The sequence below is a fragment of the Pempheris klunzingeri genome, chromosome 6 (assembly GCF_042242105.1).
Source record: "Pempheris klunzingeri isolate RE-2024b chromosome 6, fPemKlu1.hap1, whole genome shotgun sequence".
In the NCBI taxonomy this organism is placed as follows: domain Eukaryota; kingdom Metazoa; phylum Chordata; class Actinopteri; order Acropomatiformes; family Pempheridae; genus Pempheris; species Pempheris klunzingeri.
Genome location: NC_092017.1, coordinates 6,753,330 through 6,776,063, shown reverse-complemented (window position 1 = coordinate 6,776,063; position 22,734 = coordinate 6,753,330). Strand labels below are relative to the sequence as shown.

The 22,734-nt window shown below is 40.5% G+C and overlaps 1 protein-coding gene across 1 annotated transcript in view; it reads left to right on the top strand.

Annotated features, from left to right (window-relative positions):
- oca2 (oculocutaneous albinism II) overlaps positions 1-22,734 on the top strand; it is a 39,981-nt gene continuing 17,247 nt past the window's right edge. The window contains exons 1-17 of the mRNA XM_070832508.1: positions 1-242; positions 3,345-3,440; positions 4,570-4,767; positions 5,109-5,166; positions 5,948-6,020; positions 6,608-6,765; positions 6,866-6,948; positions 7,463-7,616; positions 10,205-10,276; positions 11,046-11,111; positions 12,012-12,068; positions 12,990-13,114; positions 13,983-14,121; positions 18,622-18,754; positions 20,454-20,601; positions 21,105-21,162; positions 21,321-21,429. Of these exons, the coding sequence (XP_070688609.1) occupies positions 1-242; positions 3,345-3,440; positions 4,570-4,767; positions 5,109-5,166; positions 5,948-6,020; positions 6,608-6,765; positions 6,866-6,948; positions 7,463-7,616; positions 10,205-10,276; positions 11,046-11,111; positions 12,012-12,068; positions 12,990-13,114; positions 13,983-14,121; positions 18,622-18,754; positions 20,454-20,601; positions 21,105-21,162; positions 21,321-21,429 (1,969 nt within the window). The remainder of the gene's footprint in view (positions 243-3,344; positions 3,441-4,569; positions 4,768-5,108; positions 5,167-5,947; positions 6,021-6,607; positions 6,766-6,865; positions 6,949-7,462; positions 7,617-10,204; positions 10,277-11,045; positions 11,112-12,011; positions 12,069-12,989; positions 13,115-13,982; positions 14,122-18,621; positions 18,755-20,453; positions 20,602-21,104; positions 21,163-21,320; positions 21,430-22,734) is intronic.

Genomic DNA, 22,734 nt, shown 5'->3' with positions numbered 1-22,734 from the left:
ATGTATTTGGAGAACAAAAGCAACCTGGAGATTGAGATGTCTCAGACGTCAGCCCAAGGCCATCAGGGCAGGAGCGGCCTGAGGTCACCAGAGGCCGTCGCCGGGAACTTTGGGGAGCTGCGTCTGCTGCAGGGCATCTCAGAGAGGAGAGACACCCAGAAGCTGCAGCAGTCTGCAGGCCTGCCCTCGGGACAGTGTGTCATCCACACCGAGGGCTTTGTCCCCGTCCGGCAGGAAGATGGGTATGATGACTGAAAGTGTCTTTGCCCTGTCATGGTGGTTCATTGACAAGATATCTCATTAACTGGTGTTTTATTGATTGCTTACATGCATTATTGGAGGGGAAGCTTTAACTGGTTGAGCCCTTTGAGTCAAAAGACTAAATGAGTGGCAGAAAGAAGAGAAAGAAATGTGGCTACGAACTAAATAAACAACTGTTTTAAAGCTTGGGCACAAATGGACATTTTTATGTTTAAAAAAGTTTAATAATTCTTCAGATAGCTGGAGCCCTAGGAGTCCTATGTGAATAACTGGTTAACAGTCTGAGCTACACTTCACGTTTTTCTTGTGATCTAGTTTAGAAAGAGATTAGCACTGATTCTCTCTTCTCTCTGGGCTTTCTGGAGTACAGACAAAACAACAGTTGAAAGAACTTGAGCACACGTGCAGAATCACATTACACACGCCCTGTCGGTTAAATCTTCCAGGAGACGTATGCACATACGTGGAAAATGCTGCTATTTTCTCACAAAGTATGACCATCCAGACTTAAGTGTGTGTGGCTGTGGGTGTGTATCTCAGTCACCCAGGGGGGCGCTAATCTCAAGCCCGTGGCTGTGACGTTATTGGGATTAAACTGGAGAATTTTTTGCTTCATGAACTTGCACATGACAAAGAGTGTACTACAGCTGATACTCGTGTAAGCCCTGTGGGAGGTCAGATTAGCTGCTTTATATACGATTTTTTGCAGTGATGGTGATGGTAACTTTTTATTATCTAGAGTGACAATAAGTCTTGACTTCCTGTAGATGAAACATGACACTTTGACACACAGACATATAAAAAATGATTAAATGAAATAAAAAAGGTAGATGAGGTTGCAGGGCACACACATTATGTAAGACAAGAAAGAAAAGAGCAACTACAAAAAATGGTACAACTAGAAAACTGAAAAAAAAAAAACCTGGTTATAAAGTGAACAGATGATGGTTAATTTACCAGACAGGGAGCTCACGTTTCCTCTAAGAGCAGAACCTGTTCACCTGCTGCATGCACTTTACAATAATAACAGCTTGAGCATGATTGTATCTGACACACTGACACAAGCTCATAACTCAATTGAAACAATACTTCAGTGGTGATAGCTGTCAGGCTGTCTGGCACAAAATAATAAAATGATAAATATGGAATGTAGTGGTATAGACGGCTAGGGACAATTTAGTGGACTTAACTTAAAAGCATGATTTATATTTTTATGATTTGGTTGTTAAGGCCTTTTTTAAAAAAAAAAAAAAAAAAAAATTAGAAAATGACATATTGCAACTTTAAAGCTGCTATAATCAATATTTCGATTTCAACAATGGATTATGTGACGTAATGTGTGTAATGTGTAGTTCCCCTCAGACCTACAGAGCATTTGAGCATCTTTAAGCATATCATTTCGCTCTCGTCAGCATGATTTGTGGAAAACCTCTTTCTGACAAACCCAATGCACACTTCCTGTCCAACACCAAACGCCGAACAGACAAAGTTAGCCACTAGTCGGTGAAGCATTTAGTTAGTTAGTTAGTTAGTTAGGAGTTAGTGGAGACCAAAACAGAGCTGAAAGGAGAGTGAATAATGGACTCACATCCATCAAGTGAATGATAATGTTGTTCCTTATCAGTTTATAAGGCGATAGATAATATGTCAGTGTTTACTGCTTGTTGCAATGTTGACAGTGTTTACAGCCCCACCCCTATTTCTGCCCCCAAAGTGGCCAAAAATTCAGTTAAGTCAGGTAAAGTCACTTGGCTAATCAATGCAGTGTTACCACAGATAGGTAACCAAAGATAAAATATTTCTGCAGGACATAAGATAGCAAATTGGTGTATAAATACACTGAATAATAAATCAACAGGAATGAAGAATAACTCCTGCAAAATATGACCTAGTTTGCTTTGGTTAGTATTACTCATATTGACAGGCTCTTGTTGGTGTCCTAAAAAGGCTGCTGGATAACTGCCTCTAATTTCAGTCTCTGTCTGTGTTCTGTCTGGGCTCAATATCCTTTAACGACTCCTCTGCAAAGAGCGATGTACAATCTCCCCACCAAGTCACATCTAGGGGACAGGATCAGAGTCATGTCAGGGAGAGAAGAGGGGAAAAACATTTGTAGACATGTAGTAAATCTCTTTATAGTTGTATAAGAGCATAAAAGAGGATTAATGCGGCAGACTTCCCTAACGTAATCTACTCCTTTATCCAACACCCTTGCCACATTCGTAGATTCAAAGCACCCGACTGTCTGGAGTGTGTTTGGCAACGCCTGCCAGACTTGTTAGACAATAACAACAGCACAAATAAGGCATTATGTATTACTGAATTACCCCCCAAATACAACAGAAAGTTATTTTAAAAACTATTGCAGAACTAAACTCCTAGCACCATTTCCTAACACATGAATTAACCCACAGTAGTTTTGAAAAAAAAAAAATACAGAGTAGGCTACAAAACAAAAATGCTTGCTGCAGTCTTAATGAAGTGGTCGACTCGAGTGCTCGACTCCTTTGCCGGGCAGAGGGTAAAAACCCTTCAAGATTATAAGATTAGCCGAGGGGGACCTTTCATTTTCAAAGATTTCCATCTAACAGTTTTGGCTCAGTGTGTTGGTCCTCCATTACATAACCATTCTCATGACGTCTCTACTGGGTATTTGCTGAGCTGACTGTGAGCTTGATGAAATAGTGGATTGGTGTGAAAAAAATGACCATTTGTGTGGCAGAAAAATGCAGGAGCAGCTTTAAATCTGCATGTGTGTATGTGTGAGTGGGTTTTGCCTTGAAAGACAGCTATAGTGTGTGTGTGGATGTGATTGTTGGTTGAGACCCAGCTGTGATGCTCCCGAAGGTGACAGCCTGCAGGAGCCTCAGGGATGCAGTACAGCAGCAGGGTGACAAAAGACACTTTTAATGATCCCTTCAGGCGTTGACTCACCAGCTGCTCACCCACCTACCTCTCACCCGTGCATGACAAAGTGTCTGAGACCCAGTGACTGACAGCTGAGTGCACCTCTATTGGGGTCAAAGGTCACAGAACCTTTTTTTATTTGAACTCATTGTAATCTGTTGCTTTTTTTTTTCCAGGCACAATTTCAGCGTGGTTAATATTCTCAGAGGAAAAACAAATTCAGCCAATATTACAGAGAGGTCGCCTCTGCTGAGATTCTCTCAAGATGAAAGGTGAGCAATTCTTCACGGTTCAGATTACACATCAAGTAGGGAACCCCAAAGTGTCCAATAATAAAGACGTAGTGAGATTAAATATGAAAGCAAATGTGCAAAATATGTAAATGAGCAAACGGATTGTGTAATAATTAAGTAAATGATCAAAAATTAACTCGATATAAGGAAATACATCTTGTTATTATTTTCATATTAACAAAATAGTTTATTTTTATTTAATTCTTTCAAAATTCCCTGTTTTTTTTAATCATATTTTCTATATTTTTATTCACAATGTCACTTTTCATCACACTGGTGTCCTCACCGCGCCCTCAGCTCTCAGCAGACAACATGTCCGCAGCCCCAACTAATCAGCTGCTAACAAACTTCACTTCTGTTATCTAGAGCAACACTGTTGTTGTAATGTTAGTATTATAATGAACTCAACCAACCAGAGTCTGACAGCAGTGCACAGACAAACTAACTGTTGTTGAATCTCGACAAGGCTGAGTTACCTAGCCACACTAGCTAAATGCTACTGAGCTAACTGAGCTAACACTGCATCATCTTCATCATCATCACTTGGGCTCTAACTCCAATAAAACATATTTTATGTGAAAATAAGCAAGGAGACATAATCTTAAATGTATCTGGCACATTTACATATTTTACACAGTTCATTAATGTGATCATTGATTTCATAGTGCATCTCTGAATCATGTAATTCTCTTGGAGCTCTATAATCGGTATTTCTGATGCTTATTGAAGCAGATTTACAGGTTATCTCTGCCCCTTGAGTGGAATATCAGAAAAAAAAAATCAGAACAAACAAAATCAAAATTAGATTATGTATTTTTGCTTTTAATACTTCATGTCAGGCAGAATTAGGATTGCATGCTGGCAGTGTCATTTAATGAAATGTCTGTACAGCCCTTCTTACATTGATTCAGTTGACAGCAGTGTACAATACATGTAATGAATTGTGATTATAGGATGCCGGTCTTTCACAGAAATGTTTTTATTGCTCAGTATTAGAAACATTTTTCAATTTAGGAGCTTACATCCACAGCTAGTGTCCTTAATACCAATGTGGTGGTTATTTCTGGCACTGAAGATGTAACGGTCAATGCCGGTGATTCTTTTCCAGTATAACCTACATGACCCTCCATGACCCCAGCTTTGTTGGGGGGGAAGAGCCCTGGGACAACAGCTCCTTGGACCTGGAGAGGAGATACCGGCTGGGCAGCGAGGTCAACGGTCTGTCCCTGTCCCGCTCCAGCTCCTCGGAGAAGCACGACCCCCTGGACAACCTCAACCTCAACTTCAAACTCACCAGCAGCATGAGGTGAGACGGCGTTCATGATGCCAACTGTGACTGGACTGGAACATTTTATATACTGATGGTTACCCACCTTTTTTCCTTTCAATCATATGTCTTTTTCCTAACAGTGTTTCATTTGATTAATTCTTAGTGACCTGAAGGTAAAGCTATACACAGAAGACTAGAGAAAAGCACAAAAGTAGATATTTTGTGGAGAGGAATTTAGTTTTTTATTATTTACTAAACTAGTAAGTTGTCGTCATTTGTGGACACCATATTCATCTTCATCTTGTGACCCCTTTCGGGGGGGTACACTGTCATACTAAACACTGTTACATTTCACTCTGCCTTCCTTGTCTTTTCAGATGCTGCTTCAAAAGCTCCAAAGTTGCCGCCATGTTTACCGTTGTTGTTCTGTGCAGTGTAAGTGGATGTGCCCCTCTGTAATATCTGATGCTACTCCTACAATAAGACAAGGGAATCAAATTGGAAACAAGCAACCTAAGAATTCACTTTGCTTTGTGTGTAAAAACATCTCCAAATAAATGTTTTATTCTCTTATTTTCTAATTACTTATGTATTCCTATACATTTCCACATTTGGAGAAATACGCCTACTTCCTCTCTTCCAAAGAGTGAGATGAGAAGATTGGTATCACTCTCATGTCTGTGTGTAAATCGTGGAGCTGGATGTAGCTTAGTTTAGTTTAGCTGAGTGTAGCTTAGCACAGAGATTGAGGAAACAGCTAGCCTGGCTCTGTCCAAAGTTCACAAATACCCCTAAATCTCACAAATGAGAAATAAAAAAAACAAAACACTAATTTGTAGTTTTTAGTTTTTTGGGATTTAGATGCTGGAACTATTTCTTGGTGAGCAATAGTTGATTCATCTGCCCACTTCAGACTTCAGAAATGCTGGTGGGCATCATTTTAAATCTGAAAGATAGCCGAGCAAACTATTTAGGTGAATGATATGAATTCTCTCATTTTAAGAATAAGTGTAGATCCCAGTGCTCTTACAGCACTGAATTTAGACAAAATGACACACCACACAATAAACTGTGTTTACTGAATCTATATTGAAGCACACAGCGGATTTCCCATATTTTCTTTTTTCTCAGCACCTCAATATCTCTTATAGGAACTGTGTGGACTGAGTGAATAATATGTATATATATATAATGTGTGTGTGTATTCTGGTTTCAGCTCTTCTTCAGCATGTATCCAGATCGAGACAACCCCTGGAGGATGTTGGCAGTCTCCTCAACAGAAAGTTTCTGTATCCTTTCCTTCTTGCACTGCTGATGTTATTTTATGCTCTGAAATCAGAAACCAAAAAGTGGTCCGCCGAAGGTCCAGTAGCCCTTTAATCAACGTAGAAAGGGGTGGAACATGAAGCTTTTGTCTTTTACTTAGAATATGAGGGCAGGCAGAGACACGGGAGAATGAAAAAAAAAAGGTTTTTAAAAAATGTGTTCAATCCACAAGGGTCTTCTTTGGGCTTTAATCAGAGTGAATGCTGCAGGAGGAGATAAGAGGGAGGTAAGAGGGACTGGTAGCAGCTCTGACAGGTGAATAAATGGGTCGTACTGCTGCCTTTCAATGTGTACCTAAATCTATTACTCATATTCAAGGAAGGAGGGTCCTATTATCTTTATTATACTATGAAAAAGACTGAAAAGGAGCATTGCACAGATTTCTTATTGTTATGGAGCATTTAATGGGTTCCAACATGTCATTTCCAAAAGAAGACAAAAACTGTGTAATGATATGATCTTCATTCTATTCAAACCAAAATATTAGAACAATATTAGAACAATATTATAACATATCCAAATTTTTCACTTGACGTTCCGCGCCCCCCAGCAATGAACCTGACAGATTTTCGAGACAACGCTTTGCTGAAGCTCCAGGTGGGGGGGCCTTTCACAGGAGGGATGATCGACCTCACCAACCAGGAGTACATCCTGATCCAGGTGGAGCAGACCGAGCAGCCGGGACAGCGGAGGAGGAGGGCCCAGCAGGTGCAGACGTCTGTGTGATACATTTTGCCTCTTTGCTGTATCATCTGTGAAGTGCTGATCAGCGAAAAGTGAACTCATTTATCTTCTGCTGGTTCTACAGGTCATTCACAACTGGACCATTCCTGTACACGGGGAACGAAGTGACCAGATACTGTTAACGAAAACGTTTGAAATGCTCAGCAGGTACTCAGAATATCATATGGGACTGTGTTAATTTGAACAGGCTGACAGCCTCCACTCTTAGCTTCTCTCCCCGTTCACTGAACATTTTTAATAACATGGTTCTGTGATTAAATGCCTTGTAATAGGTGCATTTATGTCACATCATTCATTTCATGTTCCTTTATTTTTGAGTATGTGGTGTTATTTTCTTGGACAGCCTTATATAATGTTGTGAGGTGTTCATGCCATTTTGTCTCTGCTGCTAGACAACATTACACACATTAACCCTCCAGAGTCTTGGGGTAAAATGGCCGTTTTTCACTACTTTTCATTTTACCTTTGTGTTTCCCATTAAAACTGTTTAGCTTGCTTTCTTTGTGTTTGTGTCTTTGACGCCGACGGGCGGTCCGAGACTCTGAAGAGTTAAATGACAGATTTCACAGACAACATTTTCTAGATTAGGCATTGATGATGTTCAATGAAAGAAAGGCATGCACATCATTCTTGCTGCTGTGCTGTTTCCTTTCCCACACAGTGACCCCATCGTCATCACCATTCAGGCCTTCCTGCAGGATAACGAGGTGGTGCCGTTATCCATGACGCACCAGTCGCTCTACGTCAGTGTGGAGACACAGGTGGCCATAGCTGGAATCATCCTCGCAGGGGTCTATGTTCTCATCATCTTTGAGGTAAATGGCCTGTGATTCTCACGCTCCTCTACGCTGAATGAGTTCATTTCCAATACTTTATCTGCTGCCTTGTCGGAAATGTGCAACATGACAGGAGCAGAGGAAGCTCTGATTTGACCTGTATCTAATATATTGAACAGTATTAAAGGTGCTGCACGCTCAAGGTACATCCACACAGGTTTTCATTTTGGCTGATTGCTTCCTGACACTAAACAAAAGAGAAAATGCCTGGGAAACTAAATCCTTTTCTGATGTATATCTGATATATCCAACTTGGGGTTCAAAAGGCCACTCCAGTGATTTAGCATTGCACTTCCAAGAAGTTGGGGGAGTTTTGAGAGACAAATGAATCAAAGAATGATCAAAATCAATGCAGCAGAAGATGAGATATCCTGAATTTTATACTGCCTTCACACACACAGATACAAAGTAGTAGGCAAGATTCTACATTTCCCATAATGCAACTTGATAGCATCTTTTCCCCCTGCCTATTGAATGTCCACTCCTTTCAAATGCCACAATTCAAGGCAGTTAAATCTAAATTTGAATAAGTGCTACGTTGTCAATGCACAGATTCTTTTAACCCTAATAGGACCAAACTTGTAATCATACGACCACCTTGTGTTGTTTAATGATGTCAATGCTTATATGTCAAAAACACAGGATTTTTTCCCATCTCTTTTTTTCTCTGCCACAAACATTCATTGCTCTTGCATAAATTTTATCCTACAAATCACAAATTAGAAACGCGCATGCTAACATGTTTGCTACAGTTACTACGCTGAATATGGTGCAAAGCACATTCACATACCTGTATCAAATATGTGACGTCATGGACCAAATTTGCACATCTGCAAACCAGTATGGATACAATACAAGCGTCACAGGTGGTCAGTTGTTTTGCTCCAATAATTACCTCATACTAATCAGCCACATTAGTAGATGTGCACGACCTTTAGAGTGTCACACTAATTCAAAATACTAAACAGTAATAATTAGTAGATGTATCATGCTTTCCATTGAATTAAGTCATTATCATTTAATGTAAAGTTTTCTACTTGACAGGTTTCTAAGTAAAATTCATCGTATTTAAATGCTCACTAGCTTCTCACTTTCCACGCGCCTGTTCAGATTTGAGCTCTCTGATTTTCATTTCGTTCATTTCCAGTCAGTGTTTGGCTTTAATTAGACAGTCTAATCTCCGTGAGCGCGACATGGTGTGAACTCACTAAGCAATGCTGTGAAGCGAAAGTCAACGGCGGACTGTGGGAGATGGCAGCACAGTTACGCTCAACGCGTTCTCACATGTGTCGCCTCCGTTACTGACAGGCCCGTTTGCAGAGGCTGTAATTGAAAGTGCGAGGGCTTGTCTCTAAAGTAGGAGTGTACAGTGCGTGGAGATTCAGACATAAGCAAGATGTCATCTGACTTCAGCTCTGTTGGGTCTCCATTTGTGAAGGAGATTTGTTTTTCTCCATTAAACCTGAGTTCAGTGATTGAGTTCAGACAAAGGGATCTCTTGGTGCGTTGGTAATTGGACACCAATTTTCTTATTTTTAATGGCCACTTCAGTGAGATGTCCTCACAGAGTTTTAAAGTCAAGAATCACAGCACAGTTTTCTGTCAGTCACTCTGGACAGAGGCTGAGGAAGAAAAAGAGGAACCCTTTGTTCCCATTTATCCATTATCCAAACAGATTCAAACAAGGAGAAGTCTCTGGAAGTCTGTAGACTCTGAGTTATTATTCACGTTGAGTGACAGGTCCCAGGTCAGTATGCATCGAAGACGCTGACTGTTCTCCTCAAACATAGTTCTTTTACAACGGACAGGAATACATCTTTTTTTCCCCTCAGATCAACTCAACAATAAAACTGTCTCACATAATGCAAATGAACTGATAATTTTTTAATTAACTAGACTTCCATTTGGGTCAAGACAAAGGCCACAGATCTCAGTTTCTTCATTAGAAATGGCCTCTGCATTTCCCAATATACATACAGCACTGTGACCTACTTTCCTGCAATTTATTGCGATGGCATGCAGAGCACCTCTGATGTCTGATAACACACGCATGCTTATCACAAGCCTCAGTTTGTAATAATGGGCTGCATCATACATGAGAGTAATGATGGAGCTGGTGAACGAGAGAGTTTGTCTGTAATATCTCCTTGAAAGTTCTGCATTTCTCGATATTTTACACAGATGGAAATGACTCAACAAGATTTTTTTGACTCATCTTTTCCCGTTGCTGCCTCAGTACATCAGGCATCTTTCTGAGAATAATTGGTGTTGTTTCTTTTGAGAATCTCTCTTAAATGACAGTACGGTGTCCAGTATCATCAGGCTTATTTAATAACGGACACAAAACAGTAAAAACTCTACTACCATGAGAAAGATATAAGGTAATAATGCAACATAAAATTGCCGTAAAAAGTCACTCCACTCACACGACCTAATCAAAGGTAATTAGGACATTGACTTGACACAGTCATAAATGGAGAATATTTGAGAGTTAAAGAGTTGAGCACATGTTCAAAATGATGACCTGTTTAAATGAAGTGTTTCTGGTGAATCTTTTGAATTTTCAGATCGTGCACCGTACTCTGGCTGCTATGCTGGGGTCTTTGGCGGCGTTAGCTGCTCTGGCTATCATTGGTGATGTAAGTCTCTTTTACCCCTCGGTTTTAGTGAACTGTGCAAACAACTACAAAGTGATGCAGTTTTTTGTTTCTGATACATATTTTCCAATAGTGAAAGATACCAGAGCTGGTCTATAGCCTAGTTCCTCCTGGCACAGTTTCCAAATAGAGGAATTCAAAATGGCTGCCATGTCAGAGAGGCCAGTTAGATTATACCTTTTTTATTACTAGAGGAATTTAGTATTTATGTTTGGTGAGGTGTTTATCATGTTCCTGGGTTTGCATACTCATCAAAAGCTTCTGTTTCCCTATAATCAATGAAGTTCATAGTTATTGTTATTTCAACAGTTGCAACAAAATACTACTAATGAGGTGCAGGAACATTTGTCAGATTCAAGAGTTCAAAAGTCAGTAAAACTTGGAGGTTTGTTTTCCAACACAGGTGTAATTAATAACATTGACTATAGCTTCCAGTTTCAGGGTATTGGGCCTGTGTGGCTCTATGGGACACCTGAGGGGAACGGAGCCATCATTAGTTATGAGTATGCTATGAGCTCCACCTGTGCTTGGGGCAGGGGGAGGTTTTACCAGCGCCCAGACACAGTCACAACAAATACATTTATTAAACTCAGCAAGAAGTGTACTGAAAATAACGGTTTGCCTGATGTCAACCAAGGATTAATGTATCTGACACTAATTTGCTTTTGCTTGTCTTCACAGATCTGATAATTCTTACGTAATATTAATAAATCCCTGTCAAATCTAATTATTTTCTTTATCTCTCCCACAGCGGCCCAGTCTGGTGACTGTGGTAGAGTGGATCGACTATGAGACGCTGGCTCTTCTGTTTGGCATGGTTAGACGATTTTACAAAGAAACATTTATTTAGTATTCCTGGACAGTTTTACATCATCATCTGACACCTTTCAATTGTTTTCCCAACTACTCAGAGTGAAATCTGAAAACTGACAGTACACATAAAATCTTGTCACCGTGGAAACAAACACGTCCTGCCAAGTGTGGTATAAAACTGAAGAGCATTATATGAATTTTATTTTAAACCATTCTTTTCAGGCACATTAAGATTTAATAGCAAATCACATCTATAACAGAATATTCGACTCACATTAAAGAAAATTCTGCTCGATCAGTGCTATCTAAATTTCATACTAGTGCATGACCACAGATGGTAGCTTCCTTTGGACGACTTCCACTGTCAACAGCTGCCACTAAAATTTTCATCTGATTCTGCGAAATACAGCAGAGGGGGTTTCTGAAAATATTCCAAACCTTAAGGCAATGCATTTCAAAGATACCCTGTATTTATATGTGCTACAGCACACTTTAATCAAAGTCTAAATGTTGATGTATGATACAAACTCTGGTTTGTATCGTTCATAAACGGTTTGGAAAAACTGTTCTTTAGGACTATTTGAGGCCTTTGGAGTCATTTTGCTGAGAATATGATAATAAAGTATCAGTGCAAAGGAAGAAGAAGAAGAAGAAGAAGAAGAAGAAGCAGCCATACTTTTTTAGTCCTGCTAGAGGAAATTCAATTTTTTCACTCTGTTGTTATTATTATACATGCATACATGGTCCTGAACTTTGAGCGCAAAGGAAACATCTTCCTAAGTGACCACCATCTCTTGTGTGGGAACCATCTTGTTGTCTGTGGTGACTATTTTTGAAATATCAATGTGACATGATCCTGTTACGTAATGGAAAATGGTTGTTGTGTGTGTCCTGTTTCTTCCAGATGGTCCTGGTGGCCATTTTTTCAGAGACTGGCTTCTTCGATTATTGTGCTGTGAAGGTGAGTTGGCTGTGCGATGATAATCAGTACTAACACAGAAAATAACAAAGCTTATCTTCACGTCCTGACTCTACAGCACTCAGCACCATAATATGCTGACAAGAATGACATTTTTGTTTTGTGGGAAAATTCAGAAAAGTAGGTCAGTGCAGTCTGTTGAAATTAATATTTCTTATTTAGAGAAGAAGATTTTTTTACTGCCGCTGCTGCTTTCGGTATGACCTGAGAAAAATCATCTTTAAACGGTTTCTTTCCTAATGTGTAGTGTGTTCTAATGTGTTCATACAGTATGCTGCTGAACTGTAGATCTACAGGTATCTTAATAATGATAAAGAAGGAATACATCGAATCAGTCTTTTCAATAGGAGATAAGACCTCCATCCTCTCTGATCAAGGTCAAGGTTTCCCACCATCAGAAAAGCAGCAGTTTTAATCCTGAATATTCTCTGTAGAGGGTGAAGGAGGGCAGATGCCTTTGTCCTTCAGGTACAGCAGCACTCATACCTGCAGAACAGAGGGATCATGCAGGCTCATGAATTTTAAGTGTGAGCCGGACAAGGGCGGGCACTCAAAATTAAAATACCTTCCCTGAGAACAGCTTAGCATCTCTGACACGTACAATTACATGCAAAAGGTGGCCATCCTGAACCACTGCCATGGGCTTAAATCTGCTATATTAGCATTAAACTGAATCTGTGTCTAATGCTGTATAGTACGTGCCTACATTTGAAATCTGAGTACACTACCCCTCTGGCCTCGTCTCGTCTCTACTCTGGCTCATTTATAATCTTTCACTATGACATTCTTGATGTGTTGAACATCTCAGATGTGTCAGAACACTCATACTGGGAATGAATGGAGACCTATTAGGTTGCTAAGTGCATTTATGCTGCCTCATTGTCATATTACTTCTCTCTGCAGGCGTACCAATTATCCAGAGGAAGAGTTTGGCCAATGATCATCATCCTCTGTCTCATTGCCGCCATTCTCTCTGCTTTTCTGGACAATGTGACCACTATGATGCTTTTCACCCCCGTCACCATAAGGTACCTGTACATATATATACTATATATCTATATCTGCATCTATATCAATAATTAGCCTGCATGTTTTTGGACCCCACACTAATGTGGCGTATTACAGAAACAGATAAAATGGTCTTCCACCATGCCATGATGTGATCAGCTCCACCACCTTGCTGAGTAGTTTATCTATCTAGCACTGGACAACCAGGTGCTGTGTTGTTATTAAAGGTATTAGAAAATCAGCACTCCGGGTTTGTGAATTTTCTCTCTTGAAGGAACATTTGATATTTTGGAAAATACACCCACTTTCACACATAGTGATTTCTCATCAAATACAGGAAATTGTAATGTTTATTTATTCAACATGAGTATTCATATATAACAATGTCAAGCCACTTTTCTTTGAAGTTTTAACTTAAAGTTCTTGTATCTAATCAGTTATTAGTATCCAGTGACCCTACGGTATTTTACGGTAATAGTCACATCAGTTGATAGATCTCAACCTCCTTTCCCAGGCAAACACACATTATAGTCCTAAAAACAGAACTACTACACAGAAGCTGCAATTTACTGTAATGCAGTGTCCTACAAATCAGCTGTGTGTGTGCCGCCTATTTCTGCCTCCCTCACTGTTTGTTTCTCTACTTTCTGCCCAATGAAAGGACAGAATACAGATGATATTTGACTCGACTAAAATTAGACACATGATAACAGACCCGGACAAAACTGTGCTGTCTAATTTGTTTCTAGGATATCCTGTACAGCCACAATGTTAAAGGACCAATGCTTTTTATCTTCCAATATCCCTTTTTTATTCCTGTTTATTTCTCCCACCCGTCGCAATCTAATCAGGGCTAAAGGGCTTTTCTGTCTCTATCTGATTTTGCAGGTTGTGTGAGGTGCTTAATCTAGACCCCAGACATGTCCTGATTGCAGAAGTAATCTTCACCAACATTGGAGGGGCTGCCACAGCTGTCGGAGATCCACCCAATGTGATTATAGTATCAAATCAGGACCTGCGCAAAGAAGTAGGCACTTTCACAGCTCCCTGCCTAAACTTGCTCTGATATACTGTAACAGATCCGTGTACTGACACATGAACCAGACGCTCAGCAAAGCAAACGTAATGCTCTCCATGACTTGTGTGTAACAGAGAATAATAAGATGAAGGGGAAATTGCTGTTTGAGCTGTACAGATGGTACAGTACTGACAGGTGAATAACAAAGTGGCGAACGCGTCACCTGAAATGGATTCTAGCCCTTTGTTTATCTTTTTTGTGTTGATAATCAATTGCTCTGGAGGGCGAGAGTTTTTGAATTGAAGAAGCAATATTAGTTAGATTCATGGGCTTTGTAGCTTTGTGCCTTTGTTGTCTTTGGTTTCTGAAAGCGTAATTAAGTCACTACTGTCACTGCCACAAATTATTGTTTTTACACTGATTCATTGCTCTCGAGCCAGTGAAGGATTTTGTGACAGAAAAAATAATCAAATGCATAATAAAGCCACCGCCATAGACTGGAAACCTGAAGTTTGACCCTGTATACATATGTAGATGTATATGCATATGTATATAGCATTATACAGAGAAACACCTGCCTCTACAACACAGTTCAGTTCAGAAACACCACAACCACATCCTCCGAAATGATCTTACCGTCGGATCTACACCTCTCTAGCTTTACAGCTTTAACAAAAACTAAACAGTGTAACCATCACAGAGAGAGAATCTATTGCAGGTCTGTTGAATTAGATTGCATTGGTTTTAGCTAGATGTACCTCATAAACACATGAACAGTTTTGGGCGGCACCTTTTACTTCTCAGTCTATAAAAAGTGCAGCTAGCTAATCTCATCATATGACAAGGTGTTTGGGTAGTTATGAAAGGAGCTTCACTGCAGTGGCAGTAATACATGCACACCGAGAAAAAGGCCTGACAGTTACTGCTCCAAACAGATAGGTAGGGACTCCATTAAGCAGTATTTCAATATTAACAGTACATCACGTTATTTCCCTGTTATGTGAAAGGGATTCTGATGCTGCCAGTCCAACACAACACCCAACTCTGCATCTTCTCACAGCTTTTTTTATGCCGCCCTTAGCTCACTGATTTGGCTTGTTAGTGTGGATTTACATTCGACAGGTGGTAATGAAGAGAACTCCATGTTACTATATCTCCACTACATGTATAAGTAGGCAGTTGTATGACAACATGTTAGTCCTAACTTGGCAGTCAGAGCTAAGAGCTCAGCAGGTGCTTCAAATACGACACCTCAGGCTGTTTACTTTGTTCACATCTGCTGTTTATCTAAAATGGACTTGGAGCAGTTCAAATATCACTGTTGTCTGAGAAAATCTCTTCAAGGGCTAAGATGTTTTTTGGGGGGGGAAAGAAGTTATACATTCAGTGGTGACATTAACAGGATGGTACTTGCGTTAGATTACTCTCTCAATAGGTTATGTTTTTTAAATACTCAGTCTCCTTTGTTGGGGTTATTTTCCTCGGATTAAAACACCAGTGAAGATAAGTGCCATAACATTGGGTACCCAATACATGTATTGATAATAATAAAAAACAAAGTTTTATACAAGACACTCAAACATCTTTTACTCAACAAGTTAAACAAAAAAATGATCCTGGAAAACTAAATGTGTGATGCACTTACCTTATGATGAGAGTTTACTGGCAGTGTTGCTGCAGACAGTTTTTCTACAGCCTTCATATTTCTCATTTCAGCTCTGATATTCATGACCTAATACAACCACATTCATAGTGTACATGCAGACAATACAAGTATTTTATGGATGTGCGCTGTGGGTACATTTAATCATCTGTGTTTGCTGGCTTGTACATGTGTTATCTCTGTTCAGCACAATCTCTCTGTGTATTTATACAATCGTGAGTCATGACCCTTATTTATGTTGATGGTGATGAATGGAGATGTAGTGGCAGTGAAACCAATTTATATTTTTGCTGCTGCCATCATAAATCACGGGAATTAAAAATGTCATAACAGTGGAGGAAGAAACTGTAACACCTGCCCAGTGTTACATACAGTCGCTGTAGCTGTCGTCCTATAGGGAATAATCTAGTTCTTCAGGCTGCAGTTCGCTGTAAGTGGCATGCTGGGCCACGTTAGAAACCCTTTCTATGGGATTAGTGTCTGATTGAACTTGAGACTTGAGATAGTGTCAGTCCTGATGCAATAATGTGTGAAACCATGTAACTGAATGCTCGGCTCTGTTCCTGTGGCGGGGAACGTACATCACACCTGATTGAGACCTTCCTGACAATCTTTGTGTCACCAGGCCAGGGGTGATATAAATGTGTTATATATATATTGTGTGTGTCTATATTGATTGTGAAAGGTCTGCTTGACAGTGTCATAGGAACTGCAAAAAGTGATCAACATGTAATCATATTGATTGAAAAAATTGATTAAAAGTTAGGTCCTAACCTATAAAAATACACAATCAAGTCACATTGCTGTGGCACATCATACCTGCATTTAAATATTTGATATCATTCATGATATTTTGGAGGCAAGTTTCATCTGCTGTACTGATTGTGGCCAAAGTGATGTCAGTAAACAACAGTGAGAACATTTTAATCAGAGCAGCCTGTCGCTGTCTGAAAAGGGCAATGACTTGTAGACTTCCTCTCATATCCTCCACTCCTCTTATACTCAGAGGGACATAATGCTACATCACTAGAAGACATGACATTTTCCTAGCTGCTTGATGTGGCAGCTGTTAACTGTGCGTGACATTTTAGCCTTTGTGGATGCAGCAGTATGTGGTCTCCTGCGGTGTACAGTAGCTCCTACCATGCCAGGCTCCCGCGGCCCGCTGTCCAGTTTGTCTTGGCTCGATTTCCCAGGTGACAGAGCAGCAAGGACACAGCGGCAGCGCGCTCATTCAGTCATGTCTGGCCTCCGATAAGGACAGATTGTCTGTGCATGCATGGTTTGCTCGCCTGTTTGTTTGCATGCTTGCTTGTTTGTGTCGCGGGGGTTTTTCGGGAGGAATCCAGAGATAGAGAGAATGGCACAGCTGTGAAGTGTGTGTTTTAGGTGATTCTGCCCCTCATCCTTGTATTGGATTTGTTACAGAGAAAGGTGGCGTGGCACATACAGATTCTCTGCCTCCTTTTGGTATTTTATTGAGGGACACTGAGGACTCCCCTTTGCCAAATGTGTCTTCTCCAACCTGTCAGAAGAGTCATTGATACTGGCTGAGAAATATGGACACACCAGGGTCACAGAATGTGGCTGCAAACAGCGATACATCACAGCAGCAAACACACAGATAAAACTTAGGCTCTTTAGTGGCCTGCTGCTAAACTATTTCAGTGACTGAGATACTTGAGGATACCGTTAGAATTGTTTTACTTTTTAATTTTGGTCTCTGGTTTCTAGTAAGAGCTTTCATTTACACCACGCTCACACGAGCAGCTATCCTCAGCCCATGAGGCTGCCCTGAGGGTCACAGCAGACTTAGAGAACAGGTCTCTTTGGAGGCAGCAATAAAGGAGTAGTCAGTGTTGCACAGTATGAGTGAGGCAATGAGGTGACATAGTGATGAAATTAGACTGTGGGACATGAAGGGGACCTTCGCATCTAACCCACTGCACAAAGTGTTCATCCTCAAACTTGATCTGATACTTGATATCTGATATTTCAGATCTTTCAGGTCAAGTGTGAGATCGTTTTTTATTTCCCTCATGTGCAGACTGATGCTGCTACATGGTTCATCGACCAATCCTCCCTCCCTTTTTTTATCTTAGACTTTTGTTGCAACTTGAAATTGCAAATCCTGTAGAGGTCACTATTAACCAGTTTTATCACTGAATATCTGTGGTTTTATTCTTCACACTTGTGGAAGTGGAAGGTACAGAGGCAGTATAAATCACAGTATATGTCTGAGGCTCTATCATTTAGAGATGGTGTGCTATATACGATATATGATGTCGTACAAGGACACATTTCCACGGATGTATCTAATAATCTGGTGCTCTTTGTGAAATATTTGCTCCAGTTTTGAGGACAACCTCAGATGTCTGCTGCTGTTTCTCAGTCATGCAGCAAGTGGGCTGTGCTCCATGTCAGACTACAGCTTTGTGGACATGAAAAAAACACATAAAGATCCAGTTATTGCAGCTCTTTAGTGAGCAATAATTATTTGCTTTTTTGTGTCATTTCCTCAGGCTGCTCTCAAATGTAAACTTTTCTCGCTCACAATGCCAATTAATGTAATTCCACTGTGTACATCTCAACTCCTCTAATTTGTGCCAAATGTACAGAACTGAAATTAATTGAATGACTGAGATTTTCTTTGTCCCAGACGATGAGCTGTACAGCAACAATGTGTTTCCTGCTGTACAGATCTTCACTGTATACACTTGTCCCTCTTTTTCTCATCAAAACTGGTGTCTAGACACTAACGCTTTTTTATATCCAACTAACATCTTGGAGTGCTCTATTTCTTAAAAGAAGTGCTGTCTAACACTTCATTACTCTTTGTCTTGCAGGGGATTGATTTTGCCAGTTTCACAGGCTACATGTTCCTGGGAATATGCCTCGTTCTTTTCACCTCATTCCCCTTCCTACGGATGCTCTACTGGAACAAAAAACTCTACAACAAAGAGTCCATTGAAATAGTTGGTAAGTTAAGATATTTTTTCAAATTCACGTGGCCTTTGTGAAGACAACATGAGGATCTATTATATCATGCCGCTAAAATGTAAATTGTAGGATTGCTGAGGATGTGGCGCAATCTAAAATCAATTTTGATTCTCATTATGGTGTGTATTAACCCCCTGACGACATCTGAGCACATACCACCCCTACATTACAGCCACTCACCTTCTCAGTGGATGCAGTGACCTCCTCCTGTAGAAACCTAATTAACTGTGCATTAAGGCCTCAGCCCTCTAACTCTCACATGTCATATAAGGTGCTCTATGAATTTGAAGACGTTCTCCCCTCCGTCTCAGGTGATTCACACAGTATTGCATTCACATTGTTCCCATCAGATGATTCTGTCATCTCTAATAAAACATGTATGGATTATGGTGTGCTAGTTAATAAAAGAGAAGATCCTCCTGTGGTCATGATGTAAAGGATAAGATATTCAGGTTACTGCGACTCATGGTGAACTTCAACATCATTTACTGGGGTGCACTTTCAACCATTGCCTCTTTTAGCAGCTCGGCTCCCTCATGTGGTGTCTGGTACACGGCTCACTCAGTGTCCCAGACACCACATGATCATGTCAGAAAACCCTTTTACTCTGATGTAGAGCTGTTGGCTTTGACTAGATGGCAGAAAACTTAATTTGTCCAGAAAGCAGCACAGGCAGACGGTTTTGTTGCACTGCACTGCTCTGCAGTTCTTTTATATATCTCCTTAATTATCCATTAACAAAAGAGGAAATTACTTGACCATCCCTCGAGACTTTACACTGTGCAGAGGTAGCGTTAGATCATTTGATAAGAATAAAAACCAGAGTGTGTTTAGTTTGGATAGTAAGCGTGTCCTAGGATCCCTTTGCTGCTACTGTAGATCTATGAATACGAGACCCTGGGGGTGCAGATAATGGGCAAAATTATAAAACAGGGATATTTGTGTGAAATTGTTAGCAATTATTCCAGAAACACAGCCACCCCTCATGAGTATTTCCCAACAATATCACAGGGCCATTAAAATAGAAACCACCAAGCTCCCCAGTCGCCACATCACTTCTGAATGAGGAAGGCCGACTGTTAGAAACTGTATTGTCACACTGAGCCTCAGGCAGATTGAAGGAAGTTGCTGCCGATCTCTGCGGCGACCGTTCAATGCAGGTCCTGACAGCCCATCTGTAAATCCCACCCTGTGGAGTTTCCGCTTCTCCCGCCAATCTGGCGTACCTAGAAGAACATGCAGCTAAATCAGCTCAAAAGCCCCTGCTATGACTGGTAATTGTGCAGATTCGCTTACAGGAATGTTTTTTTCCTGCGCCGGTCAGATCCTATTATGGTCACCTAGCAACCTTCCTGAAAAAAGAATGGCACCTACTGATATCTACACAGGCGTTCAGCTCCCTCAGGCTGAATCTCTGCTTCGACAGTGGCTGTTCCTGAGTTGGACAGTGTGCCCATTGCCTGCATTAGTCCCTCTATGGGGGCTCACAGCGTATTGACCAAAACATCCTCATATCCTCTCAGTCAGCCTCAGCTGTAGGAGCTTTTAACATTCAAATCCGCCACTATAGACACGCTGCGACTAAGCTTCACCTCTGTAATGACTGTGTGACAACATGTGTTTAACATGCACTCAACAGGTGGCTTTCTCTCCTGCTCTGTTTGTCCTGTTCCTTCAGAACTCAAGCATGAGATCCTGGTCTGGAGGCAGACGGCTCAGCGCATCAACCCCGCCAGCAGAGAGGAGACAGCTGTGAAATGCCTCCTGATGCAAAAAGTCCTTAATCTGGAAAGTCTGCTCCGCAAGATGATGAAAACCTTCCAGAGGTTAAAACAAAGCACCCAAAACAGCAAATATATGTCATTGTTAAAGATGCTTTAACCACCCCTCAAAGACATGTTTTCCGTAGTCCTACACACAATACATGTAATGTGTGTTCATTAAATGCCCACATTTAGTTGAGTTTATTTCAGATTCTTTCATTGTTTAAGACACAATATTGCACGGAGCATTTTTGGCATTGAGGAAGGAAGAACATAAGGAGGTCCAAGAATAGTTTCTTTTTTTGTCCCCTTGTCCAAGATGTTTTCCACAAAGGCATAGCGACATGCATATAATTTAACACCACTGGGAAATACAGAAGTACCACAATCAACAAAGACCTAAAAACAACACAACATTCAATATGTATTTATAAGCAGCTATTAGAGGCATGCTTTAAAACTCTTAGGAGAGTGATTGTCTATAATTCTAATTGTGTTTTTTTTTGTTCATCAGCACTCAGAAAAATGATTTTAATTTGAGATAATAATGTTTCTGTGTCTGACAGACAAATTTCTCAGGAGGATAAGAACTGGGAGCAAAACATTCAAGAATTGCAAAAGAAGGTAAGCTTTCATACTTCACCTGAGAGGGATTGTTCACCCACCGTGACTGTCGTGCATTGATGCTATCTCAAAAATGAAGTTGGCCTAGTCTGTGAAACTTCACTTGAGACAAATGGCATCACTTGTATGATAAAGGTAGAAGTTTTTCTCCTCCACAGCACAGAATAACTGACAAGGTTCTCTTGGTGAAGTGTGTGTCCGTCCTTGGCGTGGTGATCTTCATGTTCTTTGTCAACTCCTTCGTTCCCAGCATTCATCTGGATCTCGGTAAGCGCAGCACCATCTCATTATTGCACTGTTTTTACAGGCCACACTGGGTGGTTATAGCTTCTGTCATGTAATTATGAAACACAGCTTCCTCTGTTCCTGCATTTGCTAGTCAGCCCAAATAATGGGCTGACTAGCAACTGCAACCAACAAATTACATGGATACTGAGCTGCATTTAGACCCGTCACATTACTACTATCTATTCATGCTCCCAAACCTGTGTTGATGAATAACGTTCCAGTAAAAAATATATGCTTTGATATAATTATGTGAGCGTGAGTACTGAGTTACACACAAAGAAGGGCATGTAGCCCATAGCCCACTCTCTTCTTTGTGTGATTAACAATACAGAACTCAGGATTGCAAAATCACCAGGAAGAATCAGCAACAATCTGTACAACCATCAGACAGTAGATTCATAGTCTATGACACTCAGGTCCTAAGAAAGCCCTTAACACTGGTGTCCAGATGAGAATACAAATTCATGATAACAATGGAACAAATGATCATGTGCTCAGATGATAATCCCACAGAAAAATAATATATCAACTGCCTCTGCAGTTCCTACGAAGCTCTTTAGAGTGTTTGAGCTTATTGTTTTGGCTCTCTGGTAACTTTACTTTGGAATGGATCGATCAATTGGCTTAATTATTAGTGTCAATTTTTTTCAATGGAAAAGCTTTAAAAAACCCACTGTAGTGACTAACTGGTGAGATTAGTGGCTAAAGAGTTTAATATTAATCTCAGATGTTGGTAGAGAACAAAAGCAGAGCTAAAAGAGGTGTCAATAGTGGACTTGGCCTGAAATATGACTCCAAATGAATGATAATCTCATGCTGTAACTGCTGGATGTGTAAAGAAGGTGCTGCTTGCTAACAAGTGCTAATATCAATTCAAATGGGATTATATATCAATGTTGTGTTCACAACTTGTTTCCACCACCCAGAACTGACCCAGAAATCAGTTGCTGCAGGTTTAGAGGGATCAGTGTTTTTAACTCAAAGTCTTATTGCAGAATATTCCATGTAAAAGAAACCGAGCCTTGGATAGTGTTAATAAGCACTCAATAGAAACTCAACCATGGCTCTATAATGGCTTTTCTAAATCTAAATGGTGCATCAGAATCAAACAAACGTTTCAAAGGAGATTGTTGTGAGCTGCAGCAGCATGTTGTGTCAGCACGAGAGTATCCCTGACAGGTTAGCAGGTTATGAGAGGACACCTGTATGAACATGACGGGATGCCAGCAGTCAGCTGACAGCTTATCAGCTGATGTAAACATGACGTGTGGGTGCGGTTGAGGG